This window comes from Stegodyphus dumicola, chromosome X1 (assembly GCF_044657685.1).
Source record: "Stegodyphus dumicola isolate Sdum_Otavi_A_Nest chromosome X1, ASM4465768v1".
In the NCBI taxonomy this organism is placed as follows: Eukaryota; Metazoa; Arthropoda; class Arachnida; order Araneae; family Eresidae; genus Stegodyphus; species Stegodyphus dumicola.
The window spans coordinates 226,994,217-227,017,604 of NC_140780.1; the positions used below are offsets into that span (position 1 = coordinate 226,994,217).

General features: G+C 34.5%; 1 protein-coding gene across 2 annotated transcripts in view; it reads left to right on the forward strand.

Moving 5' to 3' along the window:
- Nucleotides 1-15,690: 15,690 nt before the first annotated feature.
- Nucleotides 15,691-23,388, forward strand: part of LOC118189170 (suppressor of lurcher protein 1-like) — a 96,507-nt gene continuing 88,809 nt past the window's right edge. The window contains exon 1 of one of the 2 annotated variants that reach the window (XM_035359722.2): nt 15,691-15,841. In XM_035359722.2, coding sequence (XP_035215613.1) covers nt 15,760-15,841 — 82 coding nt within the window. In that variant the 5' untranslated portion in view covers nt 15,691-15,759. The remainder of the gene's footprint in view (nt 15,842-23,388) is intronic. The other variant, XM_035359721.2, reaches the window with a different exon arrangement.

Consider the following 23,388-nt stretch of genomic DNA (forward strand, 5'->3'; position numbering starts at 1 on the left):
GGTAGGATTACAGAGATATAATATTTATCTAGAAAAAATTTTTATATTAAAATTTAATTCAATTTAATCATCAACGTCGCTGCCAAGAGCTAAAATTCAGCAGTCTATTGAAAGACGTGGATTTACTGTTTTGAACCAAGCAAAGATTTTATACTTTTTCTATGACTATCAGATTTAATTAAATCCGAGAAGTTAAGCTACAATTATCCATGTCTAAAAAAAGTTAGTTTATTGCCAACTGGTGGAAAAATTAAAATTACAAGCCATCAGCTCAAAATCTGTCTACGAAAAACACAAAAAGGAAAAGAAAAGTGAACGGGAACGTCATAGTACGTGGGTATTTTTTTATTCCACAATAGTACGCAATTTGATAGCTCGTGTTCCGGATGTATAAATATTGTTAAATTATCTTTTAAACGTAAATTGCTGATTCTTAAAAATAAATTAACTACGGAGCCATTAACCTTCTATTTCATACTGATGTCTACCGTATGCCCCCCCCCAAAAAAATATTCTGAAAGCTTTCAGATTTTACATTATGCACAAAGGGGCGTTTTTTAACACTTTCTGTGTTACCTTTATTTATTAAATATCATGTTCTTCGACCTTAAACCATAAAACTCAATTTAACAGCAATATCGCAAAATAATTTTAAAATGAGCACATCTTTAGAATTTCCGGTACACAGTCTCGCGCGCTGGAGATAATTTTTTTTTTTTTTTTTTGGTACGGTGTTGCCATTGCTCGCTTTGAAATTTCCGAGTCTCTTAATCAGAAATTCGTTTAAAGTGTTACAAAATATGAAATCTATAATAAAACAAATTCCAAATTTGGGTTTCCAGATGCCCATATTCGGAGGAGGATTACGTTATTCAAAATTTGATGGCTCTAGGCACCGTTGTTTTATTACAATGCGACAAACATATATACATATTTGCAAATTCTTCAGTATTTATTTTCTGTAAATATAATACAGGTCTGTAATATTTAGTGGCAACAGTTTGAAAAGTGAATCAACGCAGAAAGTGAATCGACGCAAAATGCCAAAACGAAAAAAAAAAAAAAAAAAAAAAAAAAAAAAAAAGAGAGAGAGAGAGAGAGAGAGCAAGGGCACCATGAAGTGAAGAAGTGTAGACTAGGATATAAAGCAGGCGAGAAAGAGCAAGATTGCCTGCACGCTCCACACAAAGAGAACTTTGAATTATTATTTTAATTTACCTAACCAAAGAAGCTATCTCTGTACTGAACAGCTTGAGAATACAGGTAAACTGTTAAAAGCATTTTTCTGTTAACTATAATATGGTTTATTACTTTTTCCAGTGTTTTCCTAACAGCCCTCGTATTAAACGTGAATTTGAATAAACCGGGGATGTTATTCCTGGTATTAACTTGGTTAATCGGGTGTCGACAGTAGATAACTAACTACATCTGTTTAATTTTCCTTTGCTCTGGTGAATTCTCTCTTAGCACTAAATAGAAGTCTTAACTCCAATAATATAGACAAGAGTTAAAGCTTAACTAACAGTAAATCTAAAATTAACAAATATGTACTAGCTGGTGCTACTTGCAGGGTTTCAATAATTTATATATATAATATATTTATATATATAATTTATATATATACTTATATATATAATAATTTATATATATAATTATTTCAATAATTTATATATATATATATATACAATAATTATATATATAATATTTATGTGCAACACCAGGCCCGCGCCAAGCCTAATCGGCGCCGTTGTGCAAATGTCTAGCGAGCGCCTTTATGCAGTGACGATATTAAAGGTACATTGCTTATGGTTAAAATTTAAAATGAAGCATTATTAGCATAATAATATGAAAAACAACAAAAAAAATTACATTTTATCTTTCAATTTGTATAAATAAGCAAACATTTAAAACCCACACTCAAACATATTTATTGTTATAAAAAGCCGCTCAACCGGTATAGTGGTTAGCTTTGCTGACTGCCGTGCCGAAGGGCCCGGGTTCAAATCTTGGAGAAGGCATGGATGTTTGTAAATGTATATTCGTGCGGCATGGGGGCACTCTAAATATGTGATGCAAAAGTCCTCTCGAAAGGTCGGTGGTAGGGGAAGAGGGGTGGGAGGTCCCCCAGAATCCTCTCCATCAAAATTCGAGGCGAAACTGAGCTAAATCGCACTGCCACCTGTAAGGTGCTTAAGGTTGTTGTCAACGACAGGCGTATCTTGCTCTTATTGGCACGAGGAATTTCGTGGGCTTGGGCTGACTATAGGTTAGACAAGTGAGCATTAGTCAGCAACCATAACAGCACATGTTATGAAAACGTAACACGCAAGGGAAATAACACACTAAACGCATTTGATACCAAATATATTGCTGGACACTATTTATTACCTTAAAATTAAAAGCAAATTAATTTAGATATCTAATAAGTTCGCACTGAATAAATTGTTGTTCGCAGCGTAGTTTGTGCGACAAGGTTAAAATTGTGATTACAAGAGGACATAAAAAATGCTCTAGGGCTGATATCTAGGGGTATATCCAAAATTGCTTTTTGCACACCGTTATGTTGTTGACAACGATGTAGCTTAGATCTTCAACCGGCAATGCTACATTTCCTCCAAACGTTTGCAAAAACTTGCAAAAACTGCAGTTCATGCATAAGATCTATAGTATTTTTATCGCTTTGATTTTTATCAGTTAATGCTTTTTTCAGTTTTTGGCAAAAGTTGAGCCGATCTCGTAAATATATGTGAACAAAAATACGAGATGCCGATGCATATGTAAGGGTAGACGCCGGCGCAGTAGACGCCGGCGCATTAGACGCGATCGACAAATCGCTTAGTCTTTATTTTGTGTCTACTGTTGCAATCGTAGTAATCTGTGCAACATTTATCTTTTTTGTGATTTTTTTTTTTGGTGACTGATTGCTGTTCTTGTTATTTCTACATAAAAAACGTAAGTGCAGTTACATATTATGTTAAACTTAGCTTTTTATTCAAAAAAGCGACGATTTGAGCATAATTACTCGATTTAATTTAAAATATTAATTTTAAATATTTTTTTACAATAACCATTTGTTTATTAAACTAAAAATTATTATCTTTCGAGAAGAAAGGATTGACATATCTACGGAGTATCACTGAATTTAAAATATACCTATCTGAGATTTGAAGAAGTAAAAATATACAAGGTATTCTGAAATCAAAAACTAGCCATTTTGCGATTTTTAACTGTATGGAAAATCTAAGGAAAATGTTTCGTTATTTCATTACGTCTTAAATACATACTTTAAATTTGATTTATTTACTTTAATAAACAGAAGAGTACTACCACCTCCTTGAATTATTTGGTATTGATCTAATAGTTCATATATTTTCCAAGCAATGGTTTAAGACAGACTCAGTTTTTCAGAAGTAAGGTAAAATATTTCAAACAGTGACTTTTCGAGTATTCTTAAGAAGAAGTGTTTTACGCAATAGTCTTTATAATAGTTATTTTCTACTTTTATTTTTACTTCCGCTTTTCTTGTTTTCACTTTTCCCCAGATGTCGAAGGAAAACAGAAAAAACTGTCTGAGGATCAGAATGCAATGAAGAAAAAGAAAGGTAGAGGATGACTTAATGAACCATAACTTTAAAATTACTTAACCCCCCAAACCCAGAAAATACCCAAGCTGACGCTACTAGCACTAGTTGTCCATCAGCGTCTCAGCTGCCATTGAAATTGCCAAAAGAAACTAATAATCAGAAAGAGTTAAAAAGTGTTTTCACCCGGGAATTACCTTTAACTTCAATTCAGCCGGTCGAAAAAAACAGTATACTATTGAAATCTACACTTTCTGCAGTAGATACGCATTTGTCTATGCCTGATGATTCCGGATTATGCCCAAGTCCATTATTGCCATTCCAAGTTCAAGCCTTAATAGAAAATGGTCCTGGATATCCTGGTTTCGATTTGCGGTTTCCCAAAAGACAAAAATGGACGTAAATGGTTTTAGATGTACCTTTGTTGAATCTTGCCAAACAACGAAAGTGTTAAAAGGTTGCTAAGTTCTGCTGAAAATTATGTTTATTGCTTTTGTTGAAAAATTTTTAACAGTTTCAGAAACGCAAAACCGAGTAGTTCTGAATTTAACGAATGGAACCACTTAAAACTTCATGAAAAATATAAAATGCATTTCTGGAATCTACATCTTTGGTCTGATTTCTTAGAACGATTGCGAAAGAATAAACCTGTTGATTCGGAATTTCAAAATTTATCAAAAAAAGAGACTAAGCATTGGCGAAATGTTATTGAAAGAATTAGCTATGCAATTTAGTTTTTATCCAAACAATACTTAGCCTTCTGTGGTTACAGTAACAGGTTATTCGAAAGAAATAATAATTTTTTAAAGTGTATAGAAATGATCACAAAATTTGACCCTGTCATGTCTGTATATATTGATAAAATTCAAACTAAAAAAATAGGCTTCATTACCTTGAAGATAAAATTCAAATTGAAACAATTAGCTTATTAGGGGATAATATAAAGTAAATTATTTTAAGTAAGGTCAAACACGCAAAATATTTTTCTATTTTACTTGATTGTACCCCTGATGCCAGCCATCAAGAGTAGATATTACTTTGTATGAGGTATCTTAATTTAGAAAATACAGACATGAGTATTGAAAAAAGGTTTTAGTATTTTGGTGTTACAACAGATACGACCAGTGAAGGACAAACAACCTTAAACTTATTAAATAACTTATTAAATAATTTAGAGGAAAATGGTTTAGATATTAGTAATTTACGCGGCCAAAATTATGACAATGGTTCAAACATGAGAGGTAAACAGTTTTCGAGTAATTAGGTTCAAATCGTTGCTTTTACGAATTAAAACGTTAACCTAAGTTTAACATAATATGTAACTGCACTTATCTTTTTATATGTAAAAAAATCAATAGCAATTAGCAATCACAAAAAAGATAAATGTTGCAGCATATTACTACTATTTCAACAGTAGACACAAAATAAGGATTAAGCAATTTGTCGAATACGTCTACCCTTACATACACATCGGCATCACGTATTTTTACGTTTAATTGAAACAAAAGAGACTACCAGAGACGATCTCCTGCCCTGGTTATAACATTCGGTCAAAAAAGACAGTGTGCTAGGAGGAACGAGACCTTAGATCTGGCAATCTCGAGGCTGCCTTAACACAGTTAAACTCCCCAACGCCTAGAGGCGATTAAAGCCGCTAACCTATCGGTCGAGCTGACGAGCTAAAACTAAGCAGAGCCGACAGGAATACTCAGCAACTCACATTCTACGTCCCCGTTCTGGAGGGATGGTAAAAACATCTGCCATCAACAGTGCAGCAACCCCGGACAGCAGAACGAAGTCACTTAAAGACTGTCAGACAGACCGGGCCACCAATCTGGACTGCTAACACTACGTCATGGTACTCAGATGTCCGCTTTAGGAGCCTCCAGGGGAAAACCAAGGAAGGATATGAATATGTAATTTTGAGGCCCCAGGCGTCCACTGGAAACCTCAAGCAGTTTAAAGGCTCGCTGAATTCACCAACGCCACTGACGGGGGTGTTTCTTCCCGGACATCCATGAATATCTGACTATATAGCTCAACCACAACCAGCTGAACGGACGAGAACACCATATGGTCCCTGCCGAGCCTGAAACAGCCATCGCTAGCGATGACTCCAGTCCTGCGGAGACTGATTTTAAACACCCGTGGCCGAGACTGCTTAGGTACAGATCCTAATCAGTAGCTTCCCAGGTTTTACCTGAGTCGACCACGGAGGGGCGTTCAAGTAAGAAAAAAAAAAATCTGTTCAGACAGGTAGCGAGACTAACTGCTTGTTTTAATGATTCCCCGGCGCCTTTTTGACTCGGCGCCGCACGACCTTGCACCTATTGTCGGCGTGGGCCTGTTCAACACAAAAGTTAACTTTCAACGCCTAAATATCTCGGCTCTGTTAAAGTAGATTCTAACTTTGCCCTCTAACAAATACAAAATTCATTCTCCAAATGCACACGTTGGTCTAAACTAAACAGCAATCAAACTAAACAGCTTTACTGGCTGTTTGCCATAACATTCTCTTAAATTACAAACACGTTTGCTATTCAAATTCAACCTGTTTGCATTCTGGTGAAGCCTGACGGAAGAAATAGAAGGTATAAAAAAGAATTTACGCGAAAAATAATCTATTGACTTAAACAAGCTTTTTAAATTCAGCTCAGTCAAATCAAATCTCTACTAAAGGAACTATCAGTAGTTTTCCTAATGAATCTTCTTCGTACCTAAGTATCTTTTTTTATGATAAGGTACCCCTGTGTCTCATAATTCAGCTAAGTTGCACTATAATTGCTATAACTTAACATCAGTGCTCCTTTTCTTGCATAGTAAGGTGATTTTGAACAACTTTTGCGCTAAAAGTTTAGAATGAATTAAGTTATTGGAAAAAAAGAAAGAGAGAGAGAGAATTATATTGTTAGAGCAATGAAAAAAATCAAACTGGTCAATAAAATTATAATTAAAATTCTATGAATTTACTGACAGCTGCATTTGGAGTCTGCGTTGATTTATTTACAGCCAGCCTTTTTTTTCGCATTTACTAGCACAGTTCTTAATTTTTGCGAAATATTTTCTAAGAGTATTTTCTGCAGTCTTAAAGCTTATCTCCCCTGATCACTAATAATAACATGCCCATTAAAATAAAAACTCTGACGTTAAAGGGAGGTTTTGCTGCAATCGCGAAATCCTTCAAAGAACTACAAAAATACAGTATTTAATATTTAATTAAAATGCAACGAAAGAATATTAAGCATAATTTCTGTTAGTCTTAAAATTCCCAAAGCTTGCATAAAAATTCAGTCGGTAATTCTCGAATTTTCCTTTATATGTCAATTTTCTTTTTCTTTTCCTCATATTCTATTTAAAATTTTAATATTTGCACAGCTTTTTAAATAAAGTTGTCCTAAGAAAAAGATCACATTTTGTGTTTGGCATACCTTTGGTAAAAAGATTTTGTTTGAGTATCTTTGGTAAAAACGCTTATTAGTTTTAGTTATCACCATATTAACATCGTAGTAATAATGACAATTCTCTTTACATAAAGACAGAAGAGAAACACGCCAAAGTAAAATTTAATATTGGGCAAAGAAATAATTTTGTGTTTAGCGTAGATCTTAACCAAGATGATCAATTTTGAGGGCGAACAGGTACGGGTTCCTCTTCATTAGGAGCAAAGAAATTCTGCGTAAAGATTTTAAAGATTCTGCCTAAAGTAGAGATCTGATTTGATTAAATTTTGATTAATTGTATATTTTACTTCAGCATTTTCTCTTCTCACTTGATTTTTGAGCTTTGGTCCCTTCTCATTTGATTTTTGAGTCAAGATTGTTGCTTGGCCTAATGGCAAGTCTCTTTACGTGCTTGTAACAGTACAAAAATTTGCATAATTATTTTGTGTAGAAACATTATTGAAGATAATAGTTATATGAATAAACATAAATTAAAATCATAATTTTGGGGGGAGGTATTACTCCTGGGATCTCTTTGGTTTAAGCTCATCGTAGCTCAACAATGCTTTTAGTAGGGAAAGAAAAAGAAATATTTTATTTAAAATAACCAGATCTTTTTTTGTGTGGGGGGGGGGAGGTATGCTGCGGACGCGAAAGAAGTTTGGGAGTGAGCAATCGTTAAATAATAGACCAAGCCCTTGCTTAGAAATGACCTCGGGAGCTTAAAATTGCTGAGCTGATCTACTGAACGTCACGTTAGAAGAAATTCAATTTTAATTCCTTAGAAGGTAAGAATTAAACTTGATTCTGTTCTCTCCCTCTACAGAAAGTTTATTAATAAATAGTTAGCCATTTTCATATGAAATATTCCTACTAAAATATATATTTGCGTACGTTAAATATATAGAGTGATATAATAATAAAAGGCATTATAAGCTGGATTCAGGTAAATACTTTAATTTAAATCACCTAAGTCAATTTCTGTGCAATTTATACGGAAAGATGAAAGCAGAACTTCATAGAAACCGTAACAGTCATCATAGAAATACAGTTTTAGTAAACTGAATATGCATCGCAAACCTTTTCTGCATCTATGGCAGCCATTCAATTAACTATTAACTGATGCTTTCTTGAATCTTGAACATTAATCATACAGAATAACATGCATCCTTTCTTGTGTGTTATATCAGTTTTATTTTTTGGGCAGCCAATGACCTAGTGGTAAAGTCGGGAACTCTGGTAGTTAGACCTGAGTTCGATTTCAGGTGAGCTAGCTTGTAGCATGGCCGTTTTTTCTGGTCATCACCATAATTGGGCGCAAGCAACTTTCCCTTAGAAAGTCCTCTATTTTTCCCCTTAAGCCTGGAATGTTTTGCCGTAATCAAAATAAAGCAAAATTAGTTCTATTTTATAAATCAATTTTGGCTTTCATTATGCCTTTATATAAAAGGAAGACTTAATATAGCTTCAAAGTTTTGCATAAAATAATGAATTATTTTTTCTCTGTTTCATAGCATTATAACATCCTGTATTATTTCAACATCCTGCTTAAGTTGTATTATTTCAACATCCTGCTTTTTCTCTACTACTTTTAAATTTATGCGATTTGAGTTTTGTTGAATCTCAATAGCCGCTCATAGACTTTAGCAAAATAATCCGTTTTTATTTTCACAAATATTCTTTTAGCTATAGAAATAACAAAATTTGTCATAAATTATGTTTTTAAAAGGAATAATAGAAATGAATGTTATACTTAATAGCTTTGATTTCAAGAATATTTACGATTTTTTGCCAAGAAATGGGCAGTGAATGTGAAACGCTTTTGTACATTTCGAAAGTAAAGTGGTTATCCAGAGACAAAGTTTTAAATTGCCTTTTTTTAACTTCGATCAGAAATTCAAATTTTTCTCTGTGATTCAAAATTTTAATTGCAAAGTTGTTTATTTAGTGAATTATGGTTGGCGCGTTTAGCATATATAGTTGATATTTTTGGCAAATTAAATTTAGGATTGCAAATGACAATGTTAATTTGTTTACTATAAGAAATAAAATGATATGATAAAAAACTCGAGAATCAAATAATTGGATAATAATATTTTAAGCTTTTTACCACTTTTAGAAAGTTTTCCTACCAATAATTTGAAAAGAAAATAAAAGAATTAGCATCCGACATTAAAAATTATTATTTTTCATTGAAAAATAATTTCAAAATGTATTTTTCCGAGAATTATAAAAAAGAAATTTGGATTAGAAATCCATTTTGTTAATTTTATCTTGGGAAGAAAAAGAACAATTAACTGAAATTTCCTGTGATCGAACTCTAACTGAAAATTTCAAAAATACAGACTTGTTAATCGAAAACAGAATTTAAAGGCATTTCAAATAAAGTTGTTAAATGTTTATTGCCTTTTTGCAAAACCTATTTGTGTGAAAAAGGATTTTCTTTTATGTTATATTTGAAAAATAAATACAGAACAAAATTAAAAGTAGATCCTAATTTATGATTAAAACTACGTGAAATAAGACCAGCCATAAAACAAATCAGACCTCTCGCAAACAGGCCCAAATTTCACACTAAATTTTAAATTTAATTAAACTTTAAATTTAATTAAATTTAAATTTAGTTAAAGTAATATATCTTCAATTTTGATAATTAAAATGGTAATCGATTTTTAATCTAATATCTTTTTATGTGTGCATATTCAATACAAATAGCGAAAAGGTTGTGCAAATTCCAAATATATTTTTGTTAAATATATCTGTTAGAAATTGAAAAATAATGATTGTAAAATGTAGTGGTGATACTAAAGTTTTTCAGTTTTTGTTTAGATGGTACGCCTTAGTCAAAAGGTTGAAAACCGCTGGTCTAGATAAAACATCGAGAAACCTATTGAACCAAGTAAACAGATTATCGCTGAGTTCATGTAAGTGATACAGTGAAATGAGAAGGGTTAAAATACCCTTTTATTCACTCGAAAGAAATAATAACAGACGGCTCGTTCTCGAGTTTACAGGAAAGCCTCCACTTGGACTTTTAAATCAGGATAAGAAAATAAGAAACTATTCTAATACTAAACTAAATAGACTTAGCCGAAGTTAGACACAAATACCTAACGTAGCTGGCCCTTAAATTAAACTAGCCAGCGATTATCAAAAAGAATGAACAATACGATCTAGCGTAGTAGGATCAAGAATGATGTAGCCAGAAGGCAAACACGCGCCACTAAGGATTCCTAAGCACTCTCTATCGAAGTAAGTTGAACTTTTTTAAATACTTCTTCTAACTCATTTACGTTCAACGCGATTCTAAAAACTTATTCTGGTAGGAAGATGTAAGTGGGAAACAAGAATTGAAAGGAAAGGGTTTCAAAATTAAAAGTAACTGTTATAAAATTAGAATACAGTATTCCTCCATGAATTTTTGGTTTTTTACGATAAATGAAAAATTGTGAAACATACCAGGTGGAATGTGCTTATAATGAAACATATCTACAAAATATATATCCATTTTCATTTATAAATCAAATTATTGTTTGCTTCTTAAAACAGTCATTTATTTAAATGAGCATGTTTTGATACCTCTTTACTTGTTGCGATGGGCTTGCCCCTTCTTGGCCACATGGCCGATTTAATCGGCTAGGGGGACTGAGGGCTGCGCCCATCTTCTGACCTCTTTACTTGTTTCAGACTAATTTGCTTTTTAAACGACTCTGCACATTTGGAGTAGACCCTCTGACTTTTAACGACCTCTGACGTTAGGTTAAGTCTTTGTAATATTAATAAGGCTAATTCAGAAGTCAAACAACAAAAATCAGCGTTATACCTACAAAATTTTCACAGGACTAGTTTCGATGGTTTTACCGAACCATCATCTTCAGCTGCAAAACCGCAAATGAACAAGATAGGAAATAATGATTAGATAAGATAAGAAAGCCTGGACAAGAATAAGCAAGTGGCGCCATCTGTTGGCGAAACCAGAACTAAAACATAATTTCTCTAAAAGCCGAAGGCAAATTTGGATTGGAATTAGGATCGTTAACTAGAACAGAAAGATTTTTATGAATGTGAAATGCCTCTAGAAAATCCAGTTCTCCAATGGAAGATGTTTTTTGAATAATTTTGGCAGCAGAAAAATTGAAAGTGTGATTTTCGGACCAACAATGTTGAGCAACAGAAGACTTCTGTGTTTCCTTTTTTCTAACATATGCCTCATGTTCTTTGACGCGAAATTTTAAGGCTCTCTTAGTTTGGCCAATGTAAATTAAACCACACTGGCAAGGAATCCTATAAATACCCCAGGAATTCATATCCGGAATGGGGTCCTTGAGTATAGAAGTTGGAATTTTATTGATGGGAGAATAAACAACCCGAAAGTTAAATTTCTGCAAAATATGTGCAACTTTATAGATAATTGATGGAAAGAAGGGAATGACAACAGAATTTTTATAATCTCCTAAAATAAGAGTGTGGCTTTTAGTGTGTTGAGATGAGAATTTTTTAACTGCTTGATTAATAATGTTGGGTGAAAAGCCCCTGTCAATAGCTATTGCTTTTAAATAATTTAGTTCTTCATCAAGGGCGAATTTGGAGGAGCAAACTTGAAGAGCACGGAAAACATAGGAATAAAATGAAGCTAACTTTTGTTTAGTCGGATGACATGATTTAAAGTGTGGTGGAAGGCAAACCGATGAAGGTTTACGGTAAACTGTAGTACTGAAGTTGGATGTGTTACGTGTGACCAGAATGTCGAGAAACGGAAGAGAATTGCAAGTCTCAAGTTCAAAAGTGAACTGAATAGCAGGATCAATAGAATTCATTGTTGAAAGAACTTTATTTAAATCATCTTTATTACCTTCAAACAGGGTAAAAGTATCGTCTACGTAGCGGAACCATGCCGGAAAGTTTAAAGTTTCAAACAATTTTGATTCATAATAATGCATGTAGATATCAGCCAGGATGGGACTGAGGGGGCTTCCCATGGCTAATCCCTCAGTTTAGCCATGGGAAGCCCCCTCAGTCCCATCCTGGCTGATATCTACATGCATTATTATGAATCAAAATTGTTTGAAACTTTAAACTTTCCGGCATGGTTCCGCTACGTAGACGATACTTTTACCCTGTTTCAAGGTAATAAAGATGATTTAAATAAAGTTCTTTCAACAATGAATTCTATTGATCCTGCTATTCAGCTCACTTTTGAACTTGAGACTTGCAATTCTCTTCCGTTTCTCGACATTCTGGTCACACGTAACACATCCAACTTCAGTACTACAGTTTACCGTAAACCTTCATCGGTTTGCCTTCCACCACACTTTAAATCATGTCATCCGACTAAACAAAAGTTAGCTTCATTTTATTCCTATGTTTTCCGTGCTCTTCAAGTTTGCTCCTCCAAATTCGCCCTTGATGAAGAACTAAATTATTTAAAAGCAATAGCTATTGACAGGGGCTTTTCACCCAACATTATTAATCAAGCAGTTAAAAAATTCTCATCTCAACACACTAAAAGCCACACTCTTATTTTAGGAGATTATAAAAATTCTGTTGTCATTCCCTTCTTTCCATCAATTAGCTATAAAGTTGCACATATTTTGCAGAAATTTAACTTTCGGGTTGTTTATTCTCCCATCAATAAAATTCCAACTTCTATACTCAAGGACCCCATTCCGGATATGAATTCCTGGGGTATTTATAGGATTCCTTGCCAGTGTGGTTTAATTTACATTGGCCAAACTAAGAGAGCCTTAAAATTTCGCGTCAAAGAACATGAGGCATATGTTAGAAAAAAGGAAACACAGAAGTCTTCTGTTGCTCAACATTGTTGGTCCGAAAATCACACTTTCAATTTTTCTGCTGCCAAAATTATTCAAAAAACATCTTCCATTGGAGAACTGGATTTTCTAGAGGCATTTCACATTCATAAAAATCTTTCTGTTCTAGTTAACGATCCTAATTCCAATCCAAATTTGCCTTCGGCTTTTAGAGAAATTATGTTTTAGTTCTGGTTTCGCCAACAGATGGCGCCACTTGCTTATTCTTGTCCAGGCTTTCTTATCTTATCTAATCATTATTTCCTATCTTGTTCATTTGCGGTTTTGCAGCTGAAGATGATGGTTCGGTAAAACCATCGAAACTAGTCCTGTGAAAATTTTGTAGGTATAACGCTGATTTTTGTTGTTTGACTTCTGAATTAGTATTTTTTCGGCGTGTTATTGTGTCTTAATTAATAAGGCTGTTTAGTGCATTATTCTTGACATCATTTATGTCATTTTGAAAATTGTGTTAGTTTTTAAGGTATTTCTCCCAATTCCCTAGCGTGCCTTCGTGGTGTAACGGTAGCACGCTGGGTCGGTATTCCAGAGGTCCGGCGAAGGCGGTTGCATATTTTTCATCTTTTCTGCTTCCAATTAACCTAATGACTCTACATGTGGCGCCCGAACTAAAAGGGTTGTGGATTATGATTCTCCGCACCCAGGATTTGGCCACTAGGTTCCCTAAAACCCTAGTCGCCCTTTAAAAAGGGGCGTATATAAGGTACCGTATATACCCGCGTATAAGTCGACCCCTCACTTCGACATAAAAAATTAGTAGAAAATAAGAAACCCGCGTATAAGTCGACCCCCCACTTCCGAAATCGATCGAGAAACTTCGGAAAATTTTTTAAGTACTACATTTATTCAAAATTATCTGAGAAAAAAAAGTAAATATACGATAAAAAATACCTTGGTAAATAAACATAATCAAAATCCTTCATCGTCCGATTCATGGTCAGATTCGCCAAACATTTCATAGAACTCTTCTGTCGTCATTGGCTCGTCATCATACATATTTTCAGTCTCGAACTCTGTATTGTTACAATCACTACTAGAGCCTTCGTCGTCATTTTCATTTTCAAAAACAGCATCATCTACCATGCCGTCTAGTTCGTTGTTAATACAACATTTTTTAAATGATTTTATAATCATTTCAGAGGGTATTTCGTTCCAAGCAATTAATTGAGCAATTAATGTAATATCGGGCTTTTTAATGTTGCCTCCGTTTGTAAATGTTGGTCGACCGGAACTAATCCACTCTGCCCAATATTTTCTAACATTTACTTTGAAGGGCTTATTGAGGCAGACATCTAGGGGTTGAATGACGGATGTCAATCCTCCCGGAATTACGGCCACAGTCGTTTTTAGGTGTTTTGTCACTTTTGTCACTTCTTCAGAAAAGTGTCCACGAAAAGAATCGTATACTAAAAGAGAAGGTTTTTTGAAAGCTACTCCCGGTCTTTTATCCCACACATTTTTAATCCAGCAGGCAAAAGCGTCGCCAACATATCCAAAATCTTTGGCTTAATGGAAATTTACTCTAGTTAAAGTATGAAACTCTGTGATTAGTTCGTCACATAATTTAAGTCATGAAATTACTTCAAGTAAGTGACTTATTTGATAAGTCGTCCAATTTGAGTGCGGGAAGAAAACAACTGCATTATATAAAGAAATTTTTGAACTTCCGATTCTTTTAATTTTTTATGGCCCCGCGTATAAGTCGACCCCCCCACTTTGAAGTCTTTTTTTTTGTCCAAAATATCTCGACTTATACGCGGGTATATACGGTATTTTTCCCACTTTCCTAGCGTGCCTTCGTGGTGTAACGGTAGCACGCTGGGCCGGTGTTCCAGAGGTACGTGGTTTGATTCCCGGCGAAGGCGGTTGCATATTTTTCATCTTTTCTGCTTCCAGTTAACCTAATGTCTACAAGTTTTGAATTTCTTCTTTCGGTAATTTACATTAAAATATTATGTTACTCTTGCCAGAGCGGTATTATTTGTGAATCATTTTAAATAAGGCAATAAAAGTGGATTTCAGCACTTTTTTGTATATAATGGTGCTTATAGATTATGAAGTTTACATGACTTTTAAAACTTCATGATAAACTGCTTTTATTAGAGAAATTATTATTTGGAATGTGGTGCATAATTACTGCAGTAATATTTTATTTACATTAAAGAAAATAGAAAAAAACACTTAAGCAAATTTTGCATCATATGCTGAGTAATAATGCAACTAATATGCACGAGAGCTAAGTATAACAAAATCTTGAAAGTTATATAGTTGTTATAAGATTCAATTGTAAGATTAAAGATTAAAAATTCAGCTACGTTTTTAAAAAAATATATTTTTTCTCGCCGCACGGGTATTCGTTTCATGTCTGAATTCGAATTTGTTTTTCGAAGCAAAGAAAGCCGCTGGGTTAAAAAGATGAATTCTATCATTCTGTTACTGAAATCCTAAAATAATGCGTTTACTGATTTAGTATTTATGTATTATTGATTTTCAGCGAGAATAAATAAAGTTTATGGTATTGCCTGTGACTTATATGGAAGTATAAATACTTTATACTATGGCCAAGAATGCCATCAGTAAATGGAACTCTCTAGTTCATGTTCCTGAAATTCAATAACAGCAGAAGGGCAAGAGCAAAGCTACAAAACTATACTGTATTTTTTATATTGCCTTTCTCCATCGGTGCTTTTGAGAGAAACGAGAGAAAACCTGGCGTCCAGGGAAATGTCGCCCGAGTAGTTGCGTGGATTTCTCTGTTCTAATAAATAAATCGTGAGGCTAGTACTACGCATGCGTATTCCCTCATTCTCTTCTCTCAGACTCTCTCTCACTCTCTTGAGCTTCCTGCAGACAAGGCTTGGGAGGACTTCGGAGATTCACGGAGTCATTCTTCCTAGCGCGTTTATAATGTGGATTCTTTTCTATCTGCTCATGACTGGAGTAGTCTTAGTAGAGGGTATGAGTCGTAATGAGCGAGCATCCGTGAAAGGTAAAAAAACTGTACATTTATATTTGATGCAGTAATATTTTGTTAAAATATTTTACAGTCATTTTTAACGGCCAGAAAATAATGAGCGCATTTGCGTGATTTAAATTCTGTCAGTTACGCTGTGCGTAATTCAAAACAATAATTCACGAAACGTAGTGCATAATGACATGCTTTCCTTCTTGTAGTTAAATGAATTTGATTTTTCAAATCAATTTGCATTTTCATTATTCATTTATTTGAATGAAACGTCCATCATAGCTTCTAAATTTTGCATAAATGAGATGCAGAAATTGTAAGAAACTAATGAATGATATTTTTCTGTTACATATTACCCTTCACATTAACTTTTAGATTGGGTGACACAAAAGAAAATTTGAATGGTAACACAAATATTTGGTAAGTAATAGGTTGACAAAAATATATGAGTGTACGAAATTTTAGAGGAAGAGAATAAGATAAGGTTTTATATTAAATTAAGGTATTTTGAAATTATAAATATCTAATACGAAAAACGAGAATTCTGCATATATTAAATTCTATTGATGGCTTAGCTTGCTTAGCTATTTTGACTTTATACTAATTAATGAGAAAAATGAAATTAAATTATTCTCATACGATACTTCAGTTATATTTATAACATATATCAAAATGGGTTTTCTGAATAGGGAAGTTTAAAAACGTATTTGCTATTATCAACGAAAATATGTAAATAATTCTTGTCTACGAGTGAACCATACAAATTTTATTGCATTAAATTTGATTAATTTATTTTATAAACCTCATTTTATTTCTTTATCCATGCAATACCGTTTATAAGTTTTAATTATTTAATTTATTCGCTAAATTAACAGACTAGAAATTACGAATTTAATAATAAATAAAAACGTTGTTTCATTTAATAATATTTAAGCAATTATACAACTGGGTAATTCCTTTTAATAGGGCTATCATTTTCCATTTTATATTATCAGTATTCTCAGGTGATCAGTCAGGCCGTATAATTACTGAAAAACGTAAAAATAGAAAATAATAGGGGGTGTATAGCCGACGACTGTATTTCTCCTGAGATAGGTTTAGTCTATTAATGGAAATGCAACAAATATTAACAATAATTTAAAATACTTTGAGTTTCAAAGGTGAGGAAAAATATTACCGATTTCGAAACATTAAAAAAGCTTCTTTATTAATAAACATTTTGCTTATTGCTGCCAATAAAGTCAAAGAAGTGCTTAAAATTAAGATCAGTGTATTTAACTGAATAACTGAAAGTTAAATATTTTGTTTCATAACTTTAAATCAACTAATGACAAAACTGTGTAAAAGTCTAATGAGAAACTGTGTAAAATGTATATATAGTGGCAGTATATATACACTCGTGTACAAAATTAAGGTAATTTGCATATTATGTCGAATTTCTGGAAAATCAATCGACAGATTTTAATCAAATTTAGTATGGATATAATAGAGAAAGAGATGTGACGTTAAAAAGCCAGTTTATGTACGCATGATTAGCAGTAAAGCTCATTGTGCAGGGATCTCCAAAGCCCAAGCTGGGGTATGTTCCCCTCTCACAGCCAGACAGGTAGCGCAGCATGACGGCAAATTAGACAGAAAGCAGTTGAAGCGTCCCTATGGCAGTCGATCCCCCTCCTGCAGCAAGGAAGGTTTCAACTCCCGGATGGTTCTCGGAATGGGACGGTGAATTTAAATTATCCTCCCAAGAGCGTCCCAGACATGCTGTATAGGGTTAAGATAAACAGATCTAGCTGGACTATACACGCGGCACATATCTTCAATGTAATCGTAATTTCTATGTAATCCTATTTCCATGTAATCGTCGACGAGCTGAGCCCTATGTAGATGAGCGTTGTCGCGCATTAACAAGAACTGAGGACCAGCTGCGCCTCTGAAAAGTCGATCTGAGATCGACTCTAAGATCACAAAAGATCTAGGGCTCTAAGATCTCCTCTCTATACCTCATAGCAGTCAGAGCATTAGGCCTGCCAAGCCCTTACACTTCCACTATCGTAATAATCCTTTTCCCTGATGAGGGAGGAATGGAATCGTGTCCCAGGATATCTCCAGGTACAGATACGACACGAATCAGTGTCCAGGCTGAATCCTATCTCATGTGTAAAACGCGAGGTGCTCCACTGGTCTGGTCCAAAGCGCATGTTGTCTGCACCATGCTAAATGCGCTTTCTTGTATGTTGCAGTGAGCGGAATGCAAACAGCAGGAATTCTGGCATACATCATGGCATTATTTATCGTTATATTTCAGCACTGCATTTATTCATTCTGGCATTTTTCTCATGAAGCCTTCGGGAAACTGTAGACCGTGAACCTCGGCTTCCAGAAACAGCATACAGCTCACATAAGAGCCATGAAGCTGTAGCAGTCCTGTGTCGTCACGCTGAGAGTGCCAAATAACAATCTTTCTTCTTCGTTTTAGATCTTTGTCGACCTTGTCCAAGACTCTTCGATATGAATCCAGTGTCCTGAAACTGTTTCTAGAAATTGCAGACGACACTACGCGCTGCGCTGAGCTCTGCAGCCACCTGCGCTTGTGATTGGCCTGCCTCCAATCTTAAAACTCCATCTCATTCCGACATCCATGCATTCGTGGCTGTTCGTTTCAACTGATACCTTACCAAATTTACCCAACTCATGCGAGAAACAAGGCGAATGTCGTGAATAAAATGCCGTGATGTAAATATATCAATATTGCAAGACTTTATATGGAAATTGAAAAAAAAAATTGTAATGAAAAAAAAAATGCTTCATTAAAATTTTACCCATGCAAACAAATGCACTTCATATGGTTTTAGGTAACAATACAAATAAAATATATTGTTTAATTAATTATTTTGGATGTTTAGCCTTGCAATCTACGTGACATTTAAAACTATTTTTGAAATGTGATTTTACTTCAGGAACTCCTAGATCCCTCCATGGAATCCCAAGGTTTCCTGAAGCACAGTTTTAAAGCCAATGCTTTGTAATAATATATATTAATTAACTACATTGGTACGCTATCATATTTATGAAATAAAAATTACAAATTTTGTTTCATTGATAGTCGTAATTTCACATTTTTACCGTAGATTGTAGAATGAGAACATATTACTGCATTTATAATTCCTGATCCTCTGTTGAAATAAATTAGCAATATAATTTCAATTCATTGTATCTTTTTAGCAACGGTATTTCCTGTTGTTATATTTTAATTTTACACACTTTCATGTGACAACATTTCTTGTTTTTAACTTTGAAAAAAGTGACTTCTTTCACACCTAGAAGTAATTTTCATAGTTTTACATGATATACTGTGCATTTTAATTAAAACTTCCAGTGTTCATCAATACATAGTATCATCACAGTTTCACATTTAGTCGTTCTATCTTCCTCTCTTTAATGTGCATACCTATGTATGTACACACATATATTGCTGACCATTAAGATTGCTACACCATATAAAATGCGCACAGCAAACCTGAAATTTCCATGAAAATTAGAAACTTCTACGTATGTGTAATGACAGTTTTAAACATAATACAAAGGCAGACTAAAATGTCAATTTTTCATGCAGTAATTACTTTTTCTTCCTGATTTTGCTGTTGAAGGCGGTGTTTAAGAAAGAACTGATAATAGCACATCTCACAATTTGATCACATGGAGAATTGTAGTCTACCGATACTGCGGATTATTGTGCGGCGCAATTGCTGCTCGTGCTGGTCGATATCCAGTAACTGATATGGCAATTTGTAATCTAATTTTCATGAAGGCCATACAGAACTACGCATGGGATTTCAACGGCCACCATTCACCAACAGCTGAGACAGATAGATAGATAGATAGATGACGGGGGACGTGTGCACCATCCCTTTACCATAATGGTTAATGCAGCCGAGACAGAAGACTTCTTGTCTGCATCGCTATTAGAGATCATCCAACCATACCACGTTTCTTGGGTGTACTACATAAAGTACCCGCATGTACGGCGCGATGATATCTACAACGCCACTGGTTGTAAACAAGGTGCCCAATGCTTCGGCTTTCTTCTACGCTACATCACAGGAATAAAAGCTTACAATGAATCTTTTCTGAACAATTATGTTCTTGGTTATAGCATAAAGATGGCCTTGTCCGTGTGACGAGACACCGAGAGTATCGAGATGGAAAGAATGTATTTTCAAAGTAATACCACCCAGAATGTGATATTGAGTAATGTGATATTGAGTAAACAACCCATTTACTTCTAGTTTGCATATTCTGAATAGTTTCTGCGAAAGCTGGCACATAGAGATTGGTACAGCAATAACTGCCAGTCGGTATGATATATGAACTGTGGCATAGAACTGAAGTTAGACGGACTGCAGTATCAGTAACTGCCTTTTATTAGACTCTATGCCCAGCCATATCACAGATGCTGTTTTCATCAGAGGTGGACGCTTGGAGTAACAATTTCTATACACTCTGCATCTCACTGTAAGATCTAACCTGTTTAGCTATCATGGAATGTGATTAGATTTCAATGTCCAACCTGGCGACTTCTCAACATGCGTGAAGATGACATTGAAAGGATGTAAAAGACCCTTTTTATTAACTCTTTAACAGAAATGCATAGACTTCGTGATTACAATAGCACCGACTACTCGCGAAGAGAACTTAAAGGTAATTTAACAATAAAATTCATATGATAAGAGATAGTGCTAGACTACACAATTTAATTTAATCTAACTGGCTGACTCAGCAACCGTATCGCGATATACTAACTAGACGGCCAGAATATATAACCGCTACTAAGATTAGCAGCTAGAGGACAAAATAGGAAACGTTTGCTACACTAGCGAAATCACGCTCTGTCTAACCTCCTCCTTTCACCGGTTTAAATATTCTCGTTCACCTACTTAATTTGTATCCTACCGAGGAAGTGCGAGGCGAATATAAGAGAATTTAGAAAAGATACCAAAATTAAAATAACTGGTTAGTGAACTAAGGGGAACCCTACAACACATTTATCCAAATTTTTAATTATTCCATAATTTTGTTAAGAGGTATTTGTAAAATAAATATCCACATATACGTTGTAAAGTAAATGGGATTCTGTTAATTGCTTTCCTTCACATATAGCAGTTTTAATGACCGACAGTTTATGCGTATACATCACACACGCTCACGTATACAGGGTGGTTATGATTAAAGTTACCCTGTTTAGATCTACGTATAGCCGGTTCTGGTACACCTGTTTCGTGGAAACTTGGTATATATGTTATATGAACCATGGAGAAAATTAAACTGCAATAAAAATAATAGTTCGGATTTCGACCGCAAGGAGAGAAGGTGGCGCATAAAGAACAAAAAACACAAATTTGAAACTTAGATTTTTATTTGTTTCACAGCATTTATTCAGTGTGCATTTGCGTCAATCACGCTTCAAAGCGTGCTATAGAGCATTCAACAGCAGCGCGAAGGGTTTCTCGATCAACTGCAGCTACATAATGAGTTATGCTTGCTTTTAGTTCAGGCACAGACCATATGTTTTCTAAATAGACACGACCTTTCAGGAATCTCCACATCAAGAAGTATTCAGATTCGGAAAACGAGGAGGCCAAGCAGTCGGAAAACTTTTTGAAATTACACAATCATGTCCAAAGTGGGCAGGAAGTAGTACCTTCACTGGCTCAGCAATGTGAAGGTGGGTCACCATATTGTACGAAGACAGTAGTCTCTAAATAGTTTCGTCCTTGTAAGTCAGGAATTGCTTGCTGCTGAAGAAGTTTGCAATCTTATTCTGTTTAAGAGTTGCTGTGTTTATGCTATATGAAACCTACTGCCATCTTGCTGTAATCAACATAAGTTCATATCAGTACTCATATCAAATAAAAAAGGCACATATTGATCCTTAATAACGCCTAGATATGCATCACTGCTGATGCTTCCTTTAATAAACACACAATTCCATACGCAGGCGCTTCAAATCGAAGAGTGTCTCTTTCTGGAAAGTTATTAACAATAATGTGGATTCTCTAAAACAAAAAATCGTTAATTTTTTTTGCTCATGTATCCATCTAAATTTAAGTGTGCTTTATTAATATACTACATCCCTTGCATGACATTGTGTTTCACAGCCAGTACTATGCCGGATGCTCGGGAAAAGGCAAGCGTTTCTAGTATTTGAGGTCATAGTTTGGCTCAGCTGAATTTTGCATCGATAAACGATAACATCACCTCTAGATTTCCTTGCGCTACTGTATTACATGTCCATATTCCAAAATCCATATGCCGATAGGCCAAGATGTGTTCGCGAGAGGCGAAAATGTGCTCGTGAGAGGCCAAAGGTTGGACACTACTGCTTTACGAGCTTGCTCTATCCTAACCGGCCTTCGCACTGATTGTCGTTCGCTTGCATTCAGAATATTATTAGATCCTTTAGGACTTAGCCACGGTCTTAATATTTCACATTTACAAGGTTCATCATACACACGAAAATGTTTATTTTATTTTCTTTCTGAAGGGTAGCTTAGATTAGGGAAAAGAAAGCGAGGGCTATCTGTATAGAGGGAAGGCATGGCTTCGGGGAATTCATTTTAGGTGAAACTGGCTTGTGCTTCCTTTATATAGGAGGGGAAACCATGAAAATTCATATTCAGTCTCTCATACAACGGCATTTGAATTCGGGTAGAGCTACAAGTATTCATTGGCCTTACTGCTGGGCCTTACTGTGTACTGTTGTGCTCTTTTCTATAGGAAGTGATGGAATCGCCCTTGCTGTTTATAATGTATCACAATTATTAGTTACAAAGAATGCTTTTTATTCAGTACCGTATTTACTCATTTTATCCATCAGTACTAGGTTTATTTTCAAATAATTTTTTACATCTTGCTTTATCAAATGAGTGGATACAATATGGCAAACTCTGTTGTTTACATTTCTTGCAAAAAAGGAGAAATGGCATCACAAACAAAAAGCCATTCACTACTTCCATGCACGAGTTAAAATTATTATGATGTTAAAATTATTATGAGCTGAATTGTGTTCGAAGCAGAGAGGAGTTGTAAATTGTTTATTGTTTTGGCTATTGTGATTTGATATTTAAAGAAGGGAGCAAAGACAAGAAAAGAGCTGGAATTTTACACCTGTCGAGCTATACATACAAATCGGAAATGGAATAAATGCGTTTCTGTTAATTTTATTTTTTCCCTTTTACTCTGCGTGTTTCCTCTCTTACCGTCGGAATTAAGATTTCGTACACCTTTTTATTTTAACGAATAGCTGTATTTTATATGTCTTTCTTTCTATTGTTAACTTAAAATTTTTTTATCGATGTTTGAGCTTTTTTGTAGATTATTTTATTTCCCTTTTGTTTCATTATTACTGATGTTCTAACATGCTTTTCCCCATTCTTTGAGGAAAGAATAAGAATATTAAGTTAAATTCTTATAATCCTATTTATATAGACATGTAAGCAAAAACCAGATATTAATTTAAAATATAAAGGAATTTTCTGTAATGTACCTACCGTCACCAAAACGCTTATTTTGCT